The sequence below is a fragment of the Adiantum capillus-veneris genome, chromosome 14 (assembly GCF_014529385.1).
Source record: "Adiantum capillus-veneris isolate H3 chromosome 14, ASM1452938v2, whole genome shotgun sequence".
NCBI lineage: Eukaryota > Viridiplantae > Streptophyta > Polypodiopsida > Polypodiales > Pteridaceae > Adiantum > Adiantum capillus-veneris.
The window spans coordinates 21661158-21678829 of record NC_140944.1 but is presented as its reverse complement, the minus strand read 5'-3'; the positions used below and the strand labels follow the sequence as shown (position 1 = coordinate 21678829).

Genomic DNA, 17672 nt, shown 5'->3' with positions numbered 1-17672 from the left:
CAGAAAGCATCCAATCTCCCTAGTGTTTGAACTTTAGACTCAAAATTTGAATTTTGGAACCTTAGCATTTTGGAAGTCTTAATGGGCTGAACCTTAGGGTCTTTAAAGCCCATTGTTGCACATTGCTCTTTTGCAGATGGCCCCCCCTTTGGATCCCTATTTTCCCTCCTTTGGATCCCTATTGTGGCCAGTTTGCCAGCGTAACCAATATTCTAGTTTTTCCCCCCTGGCACTTCCCCATATTAATGATCATTTTAACATGAGAAAATCATTTAGGAGAATTAGATATTAGTTATTATGATAATGTCCTTCTAGTGTCTAACTGAATCAAGTCCTCTCTGATGAGTTGAGTGAACGTGGTCCGTGTAAGAGACAAGGAGGGTGTCTCCAGTCACGTGGAAAGGGGGTAATCTATCCATGACAGAGAGAGAGAGAGAGAGAGAGAGAGAGAGAGAGAGAGAGAGAGAGAGAGAGAGGAGGCAAAGAGAGAGAGGGAAGATATGGAGGGAGGGAAAGAATTAGAAGAGGAAGAAGAAGAGGATTTAAAGGTCGTAGGAATATATCCCAAGAGACCTCAACGACGGGAAATGAACTCAAGACTTGTTATTCACAAGAGGGAAATGGCATAACCAATCTACCATCCTTGGGTGATATAAAGGTTATACCGTTTTCTTCTTTAGTTATTATGACAATGTCCTTCTAGTTGTCTAATTGAATCAAGTCTCTGATGAGTTGAGTGAACTTGGTCCGTGTAAGAGACAAGGAGGGTGTCTCAAGTCACATGGAAAGGGGGTAATCTATCCATGTCAAAAAGAGAGAGAGAGAGAGAGAGAGAGAGAGAGAGAGAGAGAGGAGGAGGAGGCAAAGAGAGAGAGAGGGAAGATATGGAGGGAGGGAAAGAATTAGAAGAGGAAGAAGAAGAGGACTTAAAGGTCGTAGGAATATATCCCAAGAGACCTCAACGACGGGAGTTGAACTCAAGACTTGTTATTCACAAGAGGGAAATGGCATAACCAATCTACCACACTTGGGTGATATAAAGGTTATACCGTTTTCTTCTTTTTATTAACACACACCCACACACACACCCGAGAAAAAAAGGATTTCAACATCGTAGGAAACTATTCCAAGAGACCTCAAGATATGGGAGTGAACTCAAGACTTGTTATTCAAGAACTCAAGACTTGTTATTCAAGAGGGAAATGGCATAACCAATCTACCACACTTGGGTGATGGAAAGGTTATACCATTTTCCTCTTTTTATTAGCGTGCGTGCACACACCCGAGAGAGAGAGAGAGAGAGAGAGAGAGAGAGAGAGAGAGAGAGAGAAGGGGAGGGTATGGGGAGAGAGAAGCGAAAGGGGAGGGGCCGGAGAGAGAGAGAGAGAGAGAGAGAGAGAGAGAGAGAGAGAGAGAAGAGGGGGCAATAGAGAGGATGGGTTAGAGGGATTATGAGAGGGGGAGGCAGAGAGAGAGAGAGAAGGAAAGGGGCCAACTAAAACTGAGAGAGAGAGAGAGAGAGAGGGAGAGGCGGGAGAGGGGAGGGGTCGATAGAGACAGAAGGGGTGAGGGGAGAAAGAGAGAGAGAGAGAGAGAGGGGGGGGGGGGGGGGGGGGGTAGGGGCACACACACACACACACACACACACACAAGGAGGAGGAGGTTCTTGGCTACTCCACTGGAGGGAGGGGCGGTAATAGGCTATGGTTGTAGGATTAGGGGCGGCACATGGTGGTAGTAAGCTAGCACTAGTAACCACCATTGATGGGCTAAGTTGGTGGTGGCAATGGGTGCTAAGGGGCAATAATGGGAGATAGTGGTGGTGGGATGACAAGAAAAAAACTCGCTCTGTTGAGCTCGCTCCATAACCATCCCTTTAACTACGGTGCCCTCCTCTATGACTTCTACTATAGTGTTGATCGTGTTGTTCTGCTCTACTAGCATGTACACCATCATCACTGCTTTTGTGTTGTTCCTCTTCTTCAACAGGTTTACACGAGCTGCATTTGCTGTCCCCGTCGTCTTCACAGTTTCTTTAGAGCCAAGAAAGCAAGCTAATTTCTTGTGAATGGGGTGGGGCAAAGATGAAGATTACTTGGGACAGGGTAGGGTGACAAGGTCTGACGCAGGCTGTTGCTACCTATTAATGGGCCAGACTGTTGACATAAAATGTTGGTGATGAAAAACACCAATGATAAAAGGCAATTAGCTATGAAAGGATTTGAAAAGAAAAGCATACGAGATTGAGGGTTGGTTGTACGATGATGGCAATCATCTAAAGTCAGACAATTGGTCTACGTAGACGAGCCTGCACACATATTTTGAAAAAAAGGTCGTAGGCCAACCAAGTAAGAAGGGGCCTTGCTACAACCTACAAGATCAGCCTACTCAAGAAATTTTGTATGGATTCAATACTTTCCTCATGTTATTATCATTATATTATAGGCAAACATTTGAGGCATTCTACATCTAGTCCTTGCAATTTACGAGCCAGTAAAAGTATTTTAATCTGCAGACAATGAGGGTTGGTATAATGATAGGTTTGCATATTCTTTGTAAAAATCCAACATGCCATTTTTTGTAAAAGCGTTCTCAACCAAGAGAGGCTGCAGGTGATATTGCTACCCCCCCCCCCCCCAAAGGGCTAGAAGAATACTAACCGAGGGCAAACTTGAAATTCTCCCGGTTTCTAGGTCAAGATTTGAAGCTTTTGCCTGTAATTACACTAAAAATTGTGAAAATTTCCCGGTTTTCATCAAGGCAAGCTCAAAATCTAACCGGGATCTTAGGATTTTAGCCGGTTAAAATACAATAGACTCCGGTTTTTTCATAACCCCCCCCCCCCCCCCCCCCCCCCCCCCCCCCTCCTCTCTCTCTCTCTCTCTCACACACACACACACACACACAGCCTACTATCTCTCGCTACTTGCAACCGATTTCCATTATGCAATCAAACTTGCTATTTCTTGAATAAGCACGTTCATGTTTCCTTCAAAATTCCACTACAGAATCTTCGTACATTCTTTATAAACAACCACCGACTATGTTGCATAATAATGTAGGTGCTCTATATCTGGCCCCACCATTTTGAAATCAAGCGCCACCTGTTGGGCGGGTCACTGGAAACGACCGTGTGTAAGCTCCTTAAGACCATTAGTGCCCAAGGGCCTTGAAGTACCAACGTATTACGGTGCTCCATTTTCCATAAGAATTGATCTATAATTAGGAGCCGCTCTCCATCTCTCTCTCTCTCTCTCTCTCTCTCTCTCTCTCTCTCTCACACACACACACACACCATGTCTTACAGATCAAGAGCCTCTCTCACTATGTCTCACAGAAGAGCAGGACCATCTAGCAAGGACCGAGGAGATGCAGGTCAAGGTGGTTATCCTTCTCTCATTGCGCGGCGTCGTGAGGAGCGTAGTTCTACCGTTTCGGAGAATGCGGTGCTCGAAGTTTCTGAAGACAGTGAACGTGGTCCGAAGAAGCACCTTCGAATATTTCATGGATGTGCACGCAATTCAGCTAGGGATGAATGTGATGAAGGTGATGATGATATGCCGATTGACAATTATAATTGTACTCAAACCCTAGATGCTCATGTTTCTGTAAACGTTTATGGTATGGAAATTGCAGATGAAGACGTAAATGCTGTTCCCTTCCATGCTCCTCTAGATCTAATTTGTGGTTACACTTCCAGCCGTGAAGGTCATGATCCTATGGACACCATAATTTCATGTGTCGAGATCAGTAGTGATGCTGAGACCTCTGTGGACGATAATAGTGATGAGCACCATGCCATCATGGACAGCATCGATGCGAGTGGTTTGAATGATCTTCATAGCGTTCCTCCTTCAGTCGACATTGCTGCTGCTGATCATGAAGGTGTAACAGAGAAAGCGGATGATCTTCAAAAAGTTCGTCCCTCCGTTGTTGCTGCTGATAAATACCCTCATGAAGTTACAGGGAGACCCGATGATCTACATAATGTTCCTCCCTCAAATGTGGCCACTGGCGAATATCCTCAAGAAGTGACAGATCAGAGACGTGATGATAACGATGAGCAGGACAACAATTCTGATGAAGGTGCAGACATTTACGAATATTCTTGCGTCGATGGGAGTGATTTGAATGATCTTTATGATGTTCCTCGCTCAGATATTGCTGCTCATGAATTACACCCTCATGAAGCGACAGAGAGACCCGATGATAACCATGAGCAGGACAGTATTAACTCTGATGAAGGTGCATCTATACATGATTCTGACGACTATGCAGACGACCACAACGAGAGCGCAGATACAAAGGGTAAGGAACTTGAAAGGGACCCTCAGTTACCATTCGATTCCACCTCTTTCACAGGCGTGGAGAATGTGCCAAGCTGGTTGCCAAAATTTGTATATGAAACTGGCTACTTCAGCGATTGTCCAGACCATAAGAACCGCCTGATCAATTACTTCCATTATGATCCTGTGACAAAAGCTACCAAGCTCCTCTGTGGAGGATTGTGCCGCAAAGCAAAATCAATTGATGCAGATTTGGACATATTGCTTCAAGTTCGTAGAAACACACGCATGAATGCAATAGAGCAAAACAGTACTCTGGGTAAGTATTTCAATACAGATGGCATCCAACTGTTCAAATGCAATCACATGAATGTTATCTTCCTGCGGTCTCCTAAATGGGCTCATGTAAGCATCGAGCAAAAGGAAAAGGGCAAAGCAACAGAAAATGTACCATCTTCCAGTATGTGTATAATGCAGAGAAAGGGAGAATCAACAGAAGATGTACCGCTCAGAGGAAGTAAGGGCCTTCTACGACCAGTTTCTGCAGCCACTAAGAAGTCGGCCTTGGTGCCCACACGAAGTGAGAGGTGCTGCCTAACTTGCAAGAGAGTTTTGGCGCTTCAATCAGATGTAATTTGCTGCTCCATTGAATGCAAGTTGGGTGCCATGAAGCTCGGGAAGATCCCTTCCAACCTCTGCGAGGTGTGTAGCAGGGAGTATGACTTACACTTTTGGATTGAGTCGTGCCAGCAGCACAATGTTGACATTAACAAGCCACATCCTATAATGAAGCTACTATTGAAGCTTGAAGGATATGACGACTCTAATTCGCCGGAGGGCTGGACAGAGAAGATACTAGAAAGGCTTGCACAGATAGAGGGAAGAAAGGAGGAGGCCCAGACAGATCAGACCAAGAAGGACACAGCCCATTAAAGGTCGGCAGCCTCCCGGCAGCAACGGACCATATAGGAAGATCAAGCAAAGGATCCCCAAACTCAACATGAGAATGCAGGTGCCAGGGACAAAGGAACCTTGGCATCAACATGGGCTTTAGTCGAAGACCATCTAGACAACATCAAGCAGGTGAGGATGTCACTGCTGCTACAAAACTGAACGTTGTCGGATTGAGTTTAACATTACAGCCTATAAAGTGCAATCAAAGGTCGAAGTTCAGACTTGCAGCTCTTATAAGCGACCAGCAGGGATTATGATCAAAATCAAACTGATGCTACTAGCTAGTACTAGCTCTGTGATCTCTGATCAGCTCATGCTTTGTTTTAGGTCGTTTAAAACGTTGCCATGATTCCTTGTTTTGTGATTTAGTACCGGTTTAAGCTTTAGACATTGCCGTATTTGATCCGTCGCTAGAAATGCCCTCAGGCACTCACAGAAACCTCGCCCCCCTGATCTCTCTCTCTCTCTCTCTCTCTCTCTCTCTCTCTCTCTATGCTTCTCACACTGCACAGTAAGTATCGCCTGAGGGGACTGAAGGTGCTCTACGTCATGAGCTTGTCATTACGTGCATGAGCAGAACCTGAAGATCACCAAGCATTTATCGATGCCTTGACAGTAATACAATATATTGTGCTTCTGTCCTACCTTTCAAATGCGAATAGAAAGGGTTTTTCTCTACTGCTAGAAGGGGTCCCTCATATGGCTGGCCATCATGTGTAAATTAACCTTTAGCCTCAAATATCCAAGGACATAGAAAAGATACGTGGTTTTACAACACACCGGAGGGCTCATAAGGGAAGGTCCTTATCCCTTCCAAATATTTACCATGAAACGCGATCATGCAAGGGCCGTGTACCATTGGTTTGGAGTCACGTGTAGGCATCACCATGGGCACCTGATTGATGCACCACAAGTACTAAGAACAACGGAGAGAACTCATAGCAACCAGCTAGGAACCTCCTCCTCGGGTGACCAACCCCAAGAGGAGGATGCACTCGAGTAGGAGGAACTCGAGTAATGGAGTGTTCAAGGGAAAGAGCCCTAGCAAGTGAACACCAAGTGAGCACAAGGTGTCCCTTCTAGAGAGGACCCAACAGGGGTGTTGAACACACAACCCATAGGCTGAAAAGCTAAAGCCTTACCGTTAGAGCAACTCTTAGGGGACAAAAGATACGTGGTTATATCAGGGCCTTGGGGCCATATTGAAGATTTTATGCTATTGTATAATGGATCAACACATAGCCAACAAACAACCGTGATATATATTATGATGAGATCTTAGGGGAGGTTCCTTGGACAAGGAAGGATGTAAGGTTGCCCTTAGGTTTTGAGTGAAATGTCTAATGAGGCAGCAGGTGTTACCTTGCAGAATATGATCTACTTGATGTGTCCAAAGAAACGGCATGAGAGTTATGCAATCACGGACGTGGGTGTGTATGTGGTTCTTTGTGTCATTTGAAGGCTAATCTAATGATTTCTTTACAGAAGCAATCGATCAACTTGAAGGCATGTGGTATTATTCAAGTAAGTTGACACGGGCAAGCAGCTTCGTGGTTAGATATTTTATTAAATGAGTTCGAGAAATTATGTCATGGCTAGAATGGCTTTCATTGATATGTCAGAAGCACAAAAGGCGCTTGATGTCTGAAACGTTGTCTGTTGGAGTGCAAAAAATTGCAAAATATACTCATCAAGTAATTGCTGAGCTTTCGGTAAGAGGGGTTGTCTTGGACTACAATTATTTTCTAGTATGTCTAAGATGGTCACAACAAAGAAGTTTTAATTTGCTTTTAATAAATGCAAATTAAGACCCCTGATCTCCACTTGTGTTTTCTTGCATCTTGAAGGTTAGTGATACTCTGCATTAAAAGCTTGAAATTTGCATGGTGACACCAATTAGAGTCAATAGCTCTTGAAAAGAAACATGTAGATTGATATCTACATCGATTTGGTCAACATGTATACCAAATGTAATATGCTTTTGAAAGTAGTAAAAAGTATTTAGGGCCTTTTGGTATGAGGTATTCTTTGTTGGTAAGGATTGATTAGAATATACCCAGTAGGGGCTTCAATTCTTTTAAAGGAAAAGAGCAAGAGAATCAAGGTAGATTCTCTTGCACAGTTGTTTAAAGGAAAGAAGCCTGCCTCGCGAAAGTGCAACCGTCGTCAGACATTGCAATTCCTTACATGCGACGTGGTGGGCGTGATTGCAACTCGATCAGAGGAGAGAGAAATGGGAATGTACAGAGATGCAGCAAGCGGAGCAAGCAGGCGTATGCGAAGGCAACAGTGTTTTTTTTTGTTATACGACAGGGCGTACGCTGCAAGGTGACAGAGGCACTGAAGTGGTTTACGTAAGCAATTGCAGGATAAATCTTCCCCAGGCAGGGGTTCGATTCCGAATTACACTTTTGTAGGGGGGTAGTGAATCTCTCATTGGAGAGGAGACAGATGGAATCTCAAAGAGCATCTCAAGTAGTATTGAATAAAATGGAAGGAGAGCGAGTAGTAGGAGAGCTAAGATAACCGTGCGCTTGCTGGATTGTTCTCAACAAATTAAGTTAGAGATGAATCCACCTATCCTTATAGCTTAAAGAAATCTAGCATTCTTAAAAGAAGTTGATATTGGTAAACAAGTCATGCTAAGACTGTTAGTAAGGGAATCTTATTGAAAATCAACTTCGCTAGCATAGTTTTGGTCAGCACGTGGAAAACAAATTAAGTGTTTGATGATCTTCATGTTTGAAGTGTCAATTCTTCAATTGCAGGCTAGCATTGGGTTTGTTCAACAACGCAAAGAAGGGATTCTTGATAGATGTAATCACCGATGCTTACACTTTGAGGACATGTGAAATGATTAAGAAGTTAACATAAGAAAAATATATTAATGATGAAACATGCGTGTGCATGTTCATGCATTTATCTTTCTATCTACAAACTCTCTTCCAAGGCAGTGGAGTGGGACAAACTAGTGATATGCCAATCTCAACCACTAGTAGTACATTAGGAAAAATATGAACTTTGCATGCACCTTGTAAGAATCCCTGATTTTAAGGGATGAAGGCTAATTTTGTGTAGGCTTTGGGGGACAATTGAATTCAATAGCAACTTTTGATTAGGATTCTCTAGCCCTTTTTAGGGCCATGTAGGTTGGGATCCTCCTTGAAGCCTCTTTCTCTCTCTAGATTTTTGAAAGTGAAGGGAAAAAGGTGTTGTGGCATTAACTACTCCCTTTCATCTCTTTCACATGCCACACACTATGACATTTGAAGCACATTATCGTTCAAATAGACGCACAAAAACAAAGGAAAAGTTCAAGTCAAAAAATCTCGGGAGCGGTAATGCTGGAGTCAATCCTCGCGGTAATGGTCCTTCAGCAATGCACGTGGTAATTGGCCCGACTACATTTCCGCGTTTATTTCCACCGTATTTACCACCAGTATTACCGTGACCATTACCGCAAACGCGAGTATTTTTAAAAAAAAACAGATGACCATTTGGATGGTCCTTGGTAGGACCCATCCAAATGGTCATTTGTCTTTTTTTCCTTATACATTTAATAAATAAAAAAACAACAATTTCATTGCACCAAAACTTTGGACCAAAATCAAATGTTTAATTATATTGGAGAAACTGTTCATTACAAAATTGTCCAAATAGGCGATGCATGGCGGTTATACAACTGTGGCCAAAAGAAGACTTTGGGCCAAAATCAGGTGTTTAATTATATTGGATATTACAAAATTGCCCAAATAGGCGATACATGGGGGCTATACAACTGTGGCGAAAAGAAGACGCGCGGGCCCAAAAACACTTGAAGGATTGAGCTACTCGGATCCTGGGACCTCTCTAGGGACTCCTTGACTCTGGAAAAGAAAAAAACAACAAAACCTTTAATTAATACAAATGGATACATAAAGCTGCATGCAATGATTTTTTAAAAAAATTTCACATTTACAGGCTGTAGTGTATGACATGCATTTTCAAATTCTTCGCGATTGATTTTGTTGTTTTCATACAGCGAGCACCATGTCTGATATTCGGAGTGGCTCTCTCTGTATCTCTGGATCTCTCGGCTTGGACGGGTCATAGTAATATTTTGTTGTATATCAATTAAAAAATATCACAAACCTAACCTTATTACCATAAATTAAATCAATTCAAATGAAAATACGCACACTCACAAATTTATCTTTCCATTCTGCTTTTCCGGCCGAGCCGTAATGCGTGGGCGTTTGCTGCGCCCTCGCCTCCACCTGCCGAGTGTGCGTCCTAGCACCTGCCGCTCTCTCGTCCTCCAGCTTGCCCTGGGCTTTCTCCCACTCCTCATCGTGAACATTTCCAGCGTGATAGTTGTGACCCTCAGATTCAAATGTTCGCTTTGCCGCCCTCCCGCACACTGGACTTCTTATTTTTCAAGAAATTCTTGATGTATTCCTTGAGCCACTGCCTGGAGAACTCTTCCACTTGCGGATTAGGGAACCACATGAGCAATGTCGTGTGAATGTACGTCAAGTCGGCTGGGTCCTGATCTTTGAAAGATTTAAAGCAATCTTAGTATGTCGAGTGGATCAGCTGGTTAAGGTGCCCTCGAAATGTCCTCCCCAAAGAGGAACCTAGATCCACCTCCCCCCCTCGATGTATATAATAGTAGTAGCCACGAGCGTCCGGGGCGGGCGCATCGCGGTCCTCATCCTCATGTGGAGCTCCAAGGGGTGAGCGAGGAGGTCGGGGTGTAAGAGGAGGTGAATCTGTAGCAATGCCCCCTCCACAACCAAAGCAGCACGAGCCACTACCTCGACGAGAGCGTGAGCCACCACTATGGGAAGAGCGTTGGCCACCCGAAGAGCACTGGCCCGAGCCCGAACCGTTGGGTGGTGTAGGTGACAGATAACTCGATGGTGCGGGCGTGGATCACTGCGAATGCAAGGTGGAGGGAGCTGCGGGTGACGGGAAAGTCGAGGGTAAGGTGGAGGGAGGCCCACTGGGAGGCACACTCTACACGATCGGAGTGCGATGTCGCAAGCGGTGAGAACCCACAGGCAGCCAACTGTGCTGGTGTGTACCGCCCTCGAAGACTCTGCTGCGAGGATATCCACTCTGCCTGGGCGCGGTATGCACTCTCGAGGTCGGGGTCGTGTACTGCATCTCGGAACCATCGAAAGCCGAAGGTGGATTGTGACTGGTGGGAGGAAGAGTGCGAGTAGTAAGCATCACAAGCGTCCTCGTAAGAGAGGCCCTCGGCGAGAAAGTCCTTTATGGATCGATAGCCGGGCATGGAAGAGGATGCCATATCCTATAATTTCACAAAAAAGGGGACCCTAATTACCATTGGATTCGAGTCAAAGTGAGATTCTTTATTGCATAGGATTGCTCCTTGCATAGGATTCCTCCCTGCATAGGATTCCTTTTATCTCCTATTTAAGAAATGGTTTATGTGCTTATTTTTTTTGCATCCATTTAGAGTGTGTGTGTGTGTGTGCTTCTAATTAATCTATTGTGTGTGTGCGTTAGTGTGTAGCAAAGAAATTAATCTAGTGTGTGTGTGTTAGACCTTAATCTACCGTTGGGCTTCTCGGTGACCATTGGGGTCTCAATCAACTTCATCACACACCCACATGGATGTATGTTTTGGTATGTTAATGCTAATGGAGGTATGTTTTGGTATACTAATGCATGCCCAAGCACACACTAATGCAAGCATTAGGGTATGTGTGCATGCTTGGTGTGTTTTCACACACTAATTAGTGCACAAGCACACACTAATGCAAGCATTAGTGTGTGCATGCGTTACAAGCACAATAGTGTGTGCTTGTGCATGCATTAGTGTGTAGACACACTAATTTGCGCACAAGCACACACTATTGTGAGCATTGGTGTGTGCTATAGAGGTATGCACACACTAATGCTTGCATTAGTGTGTGTGTGTGTGTATAATGCATGCATTGTGCCTAAAATAGTGTGTGAAAACACACTAATTAGTGCACAAGCACACACTAATGCTTGCATTAGTGTGTGATTGTGTATAAATTAGTGTGTGCAAACATACTAATTTGTGCACAATCACACACTAATGCAAGCATTAGTGTGTGTGTATAATGCATGCATTGTGCCTAAAATAATGTGTGAAAACACACTAAAGAGAGGTATGCACACACTAAAGGTTGCATTAGTGTGTGCTTGGGCACAAATTAGTGTGTGGAAACACACTAATGCATGCACACACTAATGCTTGCATTAGTGTGTGTGTGTATAATGCATGCATTGTGCCTAAAATAGTGTGTGGAAACACACTAATTAGTGCACAAGCACACACTAATGCAAGCATTAGTGTGTGCTTGGGCACAAATTAGTGTGTGGAAACACACTAATGCTTGCATTAGTGTGTGTGTGTGTGTATAATGATAGTGTGTGAAAACACACTGATTTGTGCACAAGCACACACACTAATGCAAGCATTAGTGTGTGTATAATGCATGCACACTAATGCTTGCATTAGTGTGTGCTTGGACACAAATTAGTGTGTAGAAACTAACTAATGTGTGTGTGTATAATGCATGCACACACTAATATGGGCATTAGTGTGTAATTTGTGCACAAAATAGTGTGTAAAAACTAACTAGTGCGGCATTAGTGTGTAATTTGTGCACAAAATAGTGTGTAAAAACTAACTAATGCATGCACACACTAATGCTTGCATTAGTGTGTGTGTATAATGCATGCACACACAAATGTTTGCATGAGTGTGTGCTTGTGCATGCATTAGTGTGTTTACACACTAATTCATGCACAAGCACACCCTAATGCAAGCATTAGTGTGTGCTTGTAACGCATGCACGCACTAATGCAAGCATTAGTGTGTGTATAATGCATGCACACACTAATGCAATCATTAGTGTGTGATTGTGCACAAAATTGTGTGTGTGTGTGTGTGTGTGCATGTGTGTGTATGCATTGTGTGTGTGTGTGTGTGTGTGTGTGTGTGCAATGTGGCATTGTGTGTGTGTGCATGTGTGTGTGTGTATGTGTTTGTGTGTGTGTAGAAGAACGAGAAGAAAGAGAGAGAGTTTGAGCACTTACATTCGTGACCTCGATCGCTTGGATATGGTGGGGATGGAGATGAAGAGAGTAATAGAGGTTGGAGATGGAGAGGGAGAAGGAGAGAGAGCTTGGAGATGGAGAGGGAAACAGGCCCGCATAGAAGAGGAGGTCGTTTTTGAATTTTTGGCATTCAATTTCGCAGGTGCACGCAGGTGGCCCCTTTATATAAAAAAAAATTCTTGGGATTTTACCGCGAGTATTACCGCGCCTGTTACTGCTGGTATTATCGCCAGTATTACCATGAAAATCTCTGACGAGACATTAAGGTTACGCCGAGTGCATGACCTCTTGTACCCACCTCCCCTCTATCTTTAATGAGTGTCAATCATGTCAGTACCAACATTCTTGATTTTTCTTTTTCTTATTTAGTGTGTGGTTGTGTGTGCAGGACGATTGGGATGACGTGGGTCCGCCGATTGGTGTGGAACGAACTCGATGGTTAAGCGAGCGATTACCATGCCCATGTATGCAATGTAAGCATGCAATTGCATGGCTTCGGCGTATATGCTTGGCTCACGTTGTCAGGAGTTTTTTGGAGCAAGGGATTGTGCATATGTACATATCCATGCATGGTGCATCGAATAAAGGTTTGCCCATTTTCCATAGCCAGGTGGTTACGTGGGGCCCACATGTGTACAGGTAGGACAGCATGTACATAGTGCATCGATTTTCACTATCACTAGTACCAGTATGTTTTTTCTACAATAATGAGGAGTTTATAGCGTGTAAAACTTCTCGAGGAAGCTATCCGCGGGCCGAAGACATGAGGTCAGCAGGTGCGTCAGATGGCATCTAGTGGCGTCAGGAGGGCGAACGAGGTCAATATTTGCACGCAAATGAAGACGGACACAACGTGGGTGTTTTCTTGTGAGAGTTACGCAGAAAGGTCATCATTAGGACCACTTTTTGGGGCCACTTCACGTGGTGGCGAGATGCATTATTGGAAAAAAGCTGAGTGCCAGGTGTGCAGATGATGCAAAAAGGTGACAACTATGCACTGCGAGGTCAGTTTTTGGCCTGTTCGGGGTCCGTTTGAGGTCATCTAAAAGGCCAAGGGTGCCCAAGTAATAAAGCTAAGTGTGGGAACTGAAAAAAGGGAGAGAAGACCATAAAAAACGTGGAGAAGAGAGGAGGAACAACCGCAGGTGTGTTTTTGGGGTTTTTGGAGCCTGTTTTGGCCGTAAACTGCTCATCCGAGGTCGGATTTGAGCACTTTGACACTGTAGACTGGGGTTTTGGGCCGTTCCGGACGCGATGGCGCTGTCCATTTTACCAAATTCTTCACTCTTTTCCTGCTGTTTTTCTGTGTAAGTTTCTCCTATGAGCAAAGTTTTTGCTCTAGTTTGTGATTGTATCTGGCTTATTTTACCCATATTGTGTGAGCTGTTTGCCCCATTGGTGTTGGCCCAAGCTCATTTGTATCTAAACATCAGAAATTCTCCTCTTTTGAGCTGATTTTTTTGGGGGTGTGTGTGTGTGTGTGTTTGTGTGGAGTGGGCAAGTGGACAGTCTCTCTCCTCTCACTCCAGAGGTGTGTTCCCTGTCTCGGCCAGGTGTGTTGTGTAAGCCGAGTGGTGCCCCCTAGTGTGTGTGTGTATCTTCCCAAGGATGTGTGTCGGGTCGTTATAGAGGCGCTGTGTGTGTTTTCATCCCGCTCACATTCTTTTGGCGCCCCCACGGAGGATCTTCTTCGAGTACCTTCTGCTTCGAGCTTCAAGCTTCGAGATTCGGGATTACAGGTTGCAGATTACAGGTTACAGGTTACAGGTTACAGAGACAGGTACATGTACAGGTGATTCACACAGGTGCAGATATCTAAAGTACAGTGATATACTAGCAGTGGTGTCACTTGCAGTTGTTGTGGGTATGCATCACTTGGCGCCTATTTGAGCGCATTGTCTGCTGGATTGTACGTTACTTGTGGAAACTACCATTGTACGCATTTGTGGAGCCATACTTGGTTGTATTTGGCAGTCCCAGCGATTTCTGAGACTTGGTCCGGAAGATAGTCATTTCTGAGACTTGACTATACGCGATTTGCATTAGCCTTCGTGTGAGGGTCGATAGCGTGAGGTTTTTATTGAGCTGGGGGATTCTCAAATGTAGAGATCCTTTCGGTGATACAGGTAGCTGGAGCACCCTTTTTTGTGACCTCGCCATAGGCTATGTACTAGTGAGTCCTACTTGATGCTCGGGTTCTATTGTTGACAGTTTATGCATACATATACAGTCTATATTTTGGGTTCCTACTGCTCTATTTCTGGGGAAACTCTGTCAAAATTTTTCCAAGTTATGATGGCTGGTTTTTTGGTCTTTTGAGCCATTTATGCTGTTATGCTGCTGAAATTTTGGCAAAATCAGAGGATAAGACAGGTGTGCTTTCTTGGGAGCTTCATGGTTGGCTTTAATGGATGATCAAAATGGCCCTCAGTTCACTCCTTTTCATTTAACTCAAAGAATCCAGATTAATGTTCATGTGTCCAGGAAGATCTTTTTCCAGCAGCGCATAGTCTTTATGTTTGGGCCAAGAAGATTGAGAGAGATCCTGGAATGTCCTTTGCCTGTTTTCATTCCGATGATTAACTATGAAAACTCATTTGATGTGCATGTGTTTGTCCTTATCTAAAGCTGAGCTCCATTGAAGTTTCTGGGGATTGGGTAGTGAAAAGTTTTGGGTTCTTGCACGTGTGTTCGAAGGGGTTCTCAAAGCATCATAATTTGGGTAGCCATGGCTTTCTCTTATCCGGAGTTTCATGGAAGAAGTGATGAAGATGTGGAAGAATTTTTGGAAAAGATGAAGGTTGCCTGCATTAGCAACCAGATTCATGACCCTACGCAAATGTTACGCTTTCTCCAAATTTGTTTGAAGAGTGATGCATGAGTTTGGTCTAAAGCATTTGAAGAGGAGTTGCGTGTGGTTGATCCACCTGTAAGGTTGAGTTGGGACAATCTACGACATGGGTCGGAAGTGGAGTTTGTGAAGATAGAAGATCCTGACAAAGTGTGGCAAGAAGTACAGGCTTTGGTGAAAAAGGAAGGTGAGCCAGTAGATGTGTACATACGTAATTTTTCATTGGCATGGGAGCGAATGTGCAAGGCCTTAGCACCACAGGTACCCCCTCCTGACATGATGAAGAAGGACAGGTTCTTGGCTGGTCTTTGGGAGAATATACGTTGCAGAGTGGAGCTAAAGAAGCCTAGGACATATGAAGATGCACTAGAGGTAGCAAGGAACAAAGAGTGGAAGTTGAGGAAAATGAGCCAGTTAGGGGTGGAGTCTTTGCCCATGAGGTCTGAATTTCAGCCTATAGAGTCTTTACAAGGTCGCATGTCAGGGGCTCATCATGAACCAGTGGTTCCTGTTACTACTCAGGTTATGCCAGCAGTGGTCACTACATCGGTGCAAGATGATGGGCTAAGGCAAGACATAAGGCAAATGATAGATTTGATGAAGAATCTCAGCCTAAACATGCTAGGTCAAGTGGGAAATAATCGAGGTCGAGGGAGGTTTGCAAATCAGCCAGGAGGTGAAGAAAGGCCTAGGAATGGTGTTGGACAAAGCAATGGTAGGTTTTGGAGGCAGACGCCCACATGTTATAATTGTGGAGAGTTGGGTCACATCAGCCCGCAATGTGATAAGCCACCAAGGATGGGGGGAGACATGTATCCATTGCCAAGACAGGTGCTAACTAGGTCAAATGATTATGGCATCGAAATTAAGGGAGACGAAGGAACCAGTGGACTGACCCAGGAGGAAAAGGGAAAGACAAAAGTGCTAAGTGTAGTCACCTTGGAGAAGGCATCAAAGCTAGAGGATACATTAGTGATGCCTATTGGGAAGAGGACCACAGAGGATAAGCAAGGAAGAACTTCCCCAGGTCCTAGTAAGAAGAAAGGAAAGAGCCATGAAGGCGAGGATGTCAAGGCCAAGAGGAAAAGGAGAGCTCGTCGAAAGTTTCATGTTTCAGATTTTCCACTAGGGGATGGGCAATTAAGCTATGACTTGAAGGAGGATCTGACGAGTAGGAAGGCAGATGTTACTTTTGGGCAGCTTATAGAGATGGTGCCTAAGCTAAAGCGACAGTGGAAGAGGATGGTTAACCCAATGGAGAAGGAGCCAGAGAGAGTTTCAGTGAAGGTGTTGGCAATGGATGAGCTACCAGACATTTGTCCAATAGTAGATGTGTGGCATAAAAGGAAAAATTTGGGACAAGGTTATGTGGATGGCGGAGCCCAAATATGCGTCATAACACACTCATGCGTTGAGAAGATGGGTCTCACAGTGGCTGGGGTGTCAGGTTTTCGGATCATATTGGCAAACCATCAGAAAGTAAAATGCTTGGGTGTTGTAAAGAGCTTAGAAGTGGAGGCATATGATGCAAAGGCAGTGGTTGACTTTCATGTGATGCCAGAAGGGTTGGGAGCATATCCTATTATACTGGGCAGACCATGGTTACGTGTAGTGGGAGCTGTTCAAGATTGGCGACATGGTACGATTAGCCTCTATGGAAAGACAGGTACCAAGAAGCTTTATAATATGGCCACAAGGAAACGATTAGAGGAGCTTTATGAAGATGAGGATGAGTCTAGTGATGAAGACTATTCCAAAGTGACAGATGAGGACAGTGATAACACTACCAGCAGTGATGAGGATGCTGATGTTGCATTTCTTTTGATGGATAAAGAAATACAGGAGTCTGGTTTAGTTGCATTTGCGAATGAAGTTGAAGATGAAAGTGCAGGGCCTTATGAAGTGATTGAAGAGCTGATGCAAACCAAGGTTGACTTGTCAAAGAATCTGGAATTGATGACACAAATGATCAGTGGAGACCTCTCAGCTATGGAGAAGGAGATATATTTGCACATGTCTGTCTATGCCAAAGTAATTGATGGTTTTCTTGATGCAAAGTTGATATATGGCATCTCTACAGGTTTTTCTTGGGAACCAGGTGGAACCTTGATTAAGCTTTTGATGCAGGGAAGGCAAAGTGTTTTTGTGTGGGATCTAGGTGGAATGAGCTTCTACTAGTGTTGCTTCTGCTGAGCATGAATGCTCTAGCAGGCTAGGGGATGGGCAAATTATGTCAGGATTTTTTTGGAGCAAGGGATTGTGCATATGTACATATCCATGCATGGTGCATCGAATAAAGGTTTGCCCATTTTCCATAGCCAAGTGGTTACGTGGGGCCCACATGTGTACAGGTAGGACAGCATGTACATAGTGCATCGATTTTCACTATCACCAGTACTAGTATGTTTTTTCTACAATAATGAGGAGTTTATAGCGTGTAAAACTTCTCGAGGAAGCTATCCGCGGGCCGACGACATGAG

General features: G+C 44.3%; 1 protein-coding gene across 1 annotated transcript; it reads left to right on the top strand.

Annotated features, from left to right (window-relative positions):
• The first annotated feature begins 3125 nt into the window (after positions 1–3125).
• On the top strand, positions 3126–5652 carry LOC147442062 (uncharacterized). The gene is made up of 2 exons (XM_086529573.1): positions 3126–3546; positions 3637–5652. Exons 1-2 carry the CDS (start codon positions 3297–3299, stop codon positions 5217–5219), a joined length of 1833 nt encoding a protein of 610 aa, XP_086385699.1. The 5' UTR covers positions 3126–3296; the 3' UTR covers positions 5220–5652.
• The last annotated feature ends 12020 nt before the right edge of the window (positions 5653–17672 follow it).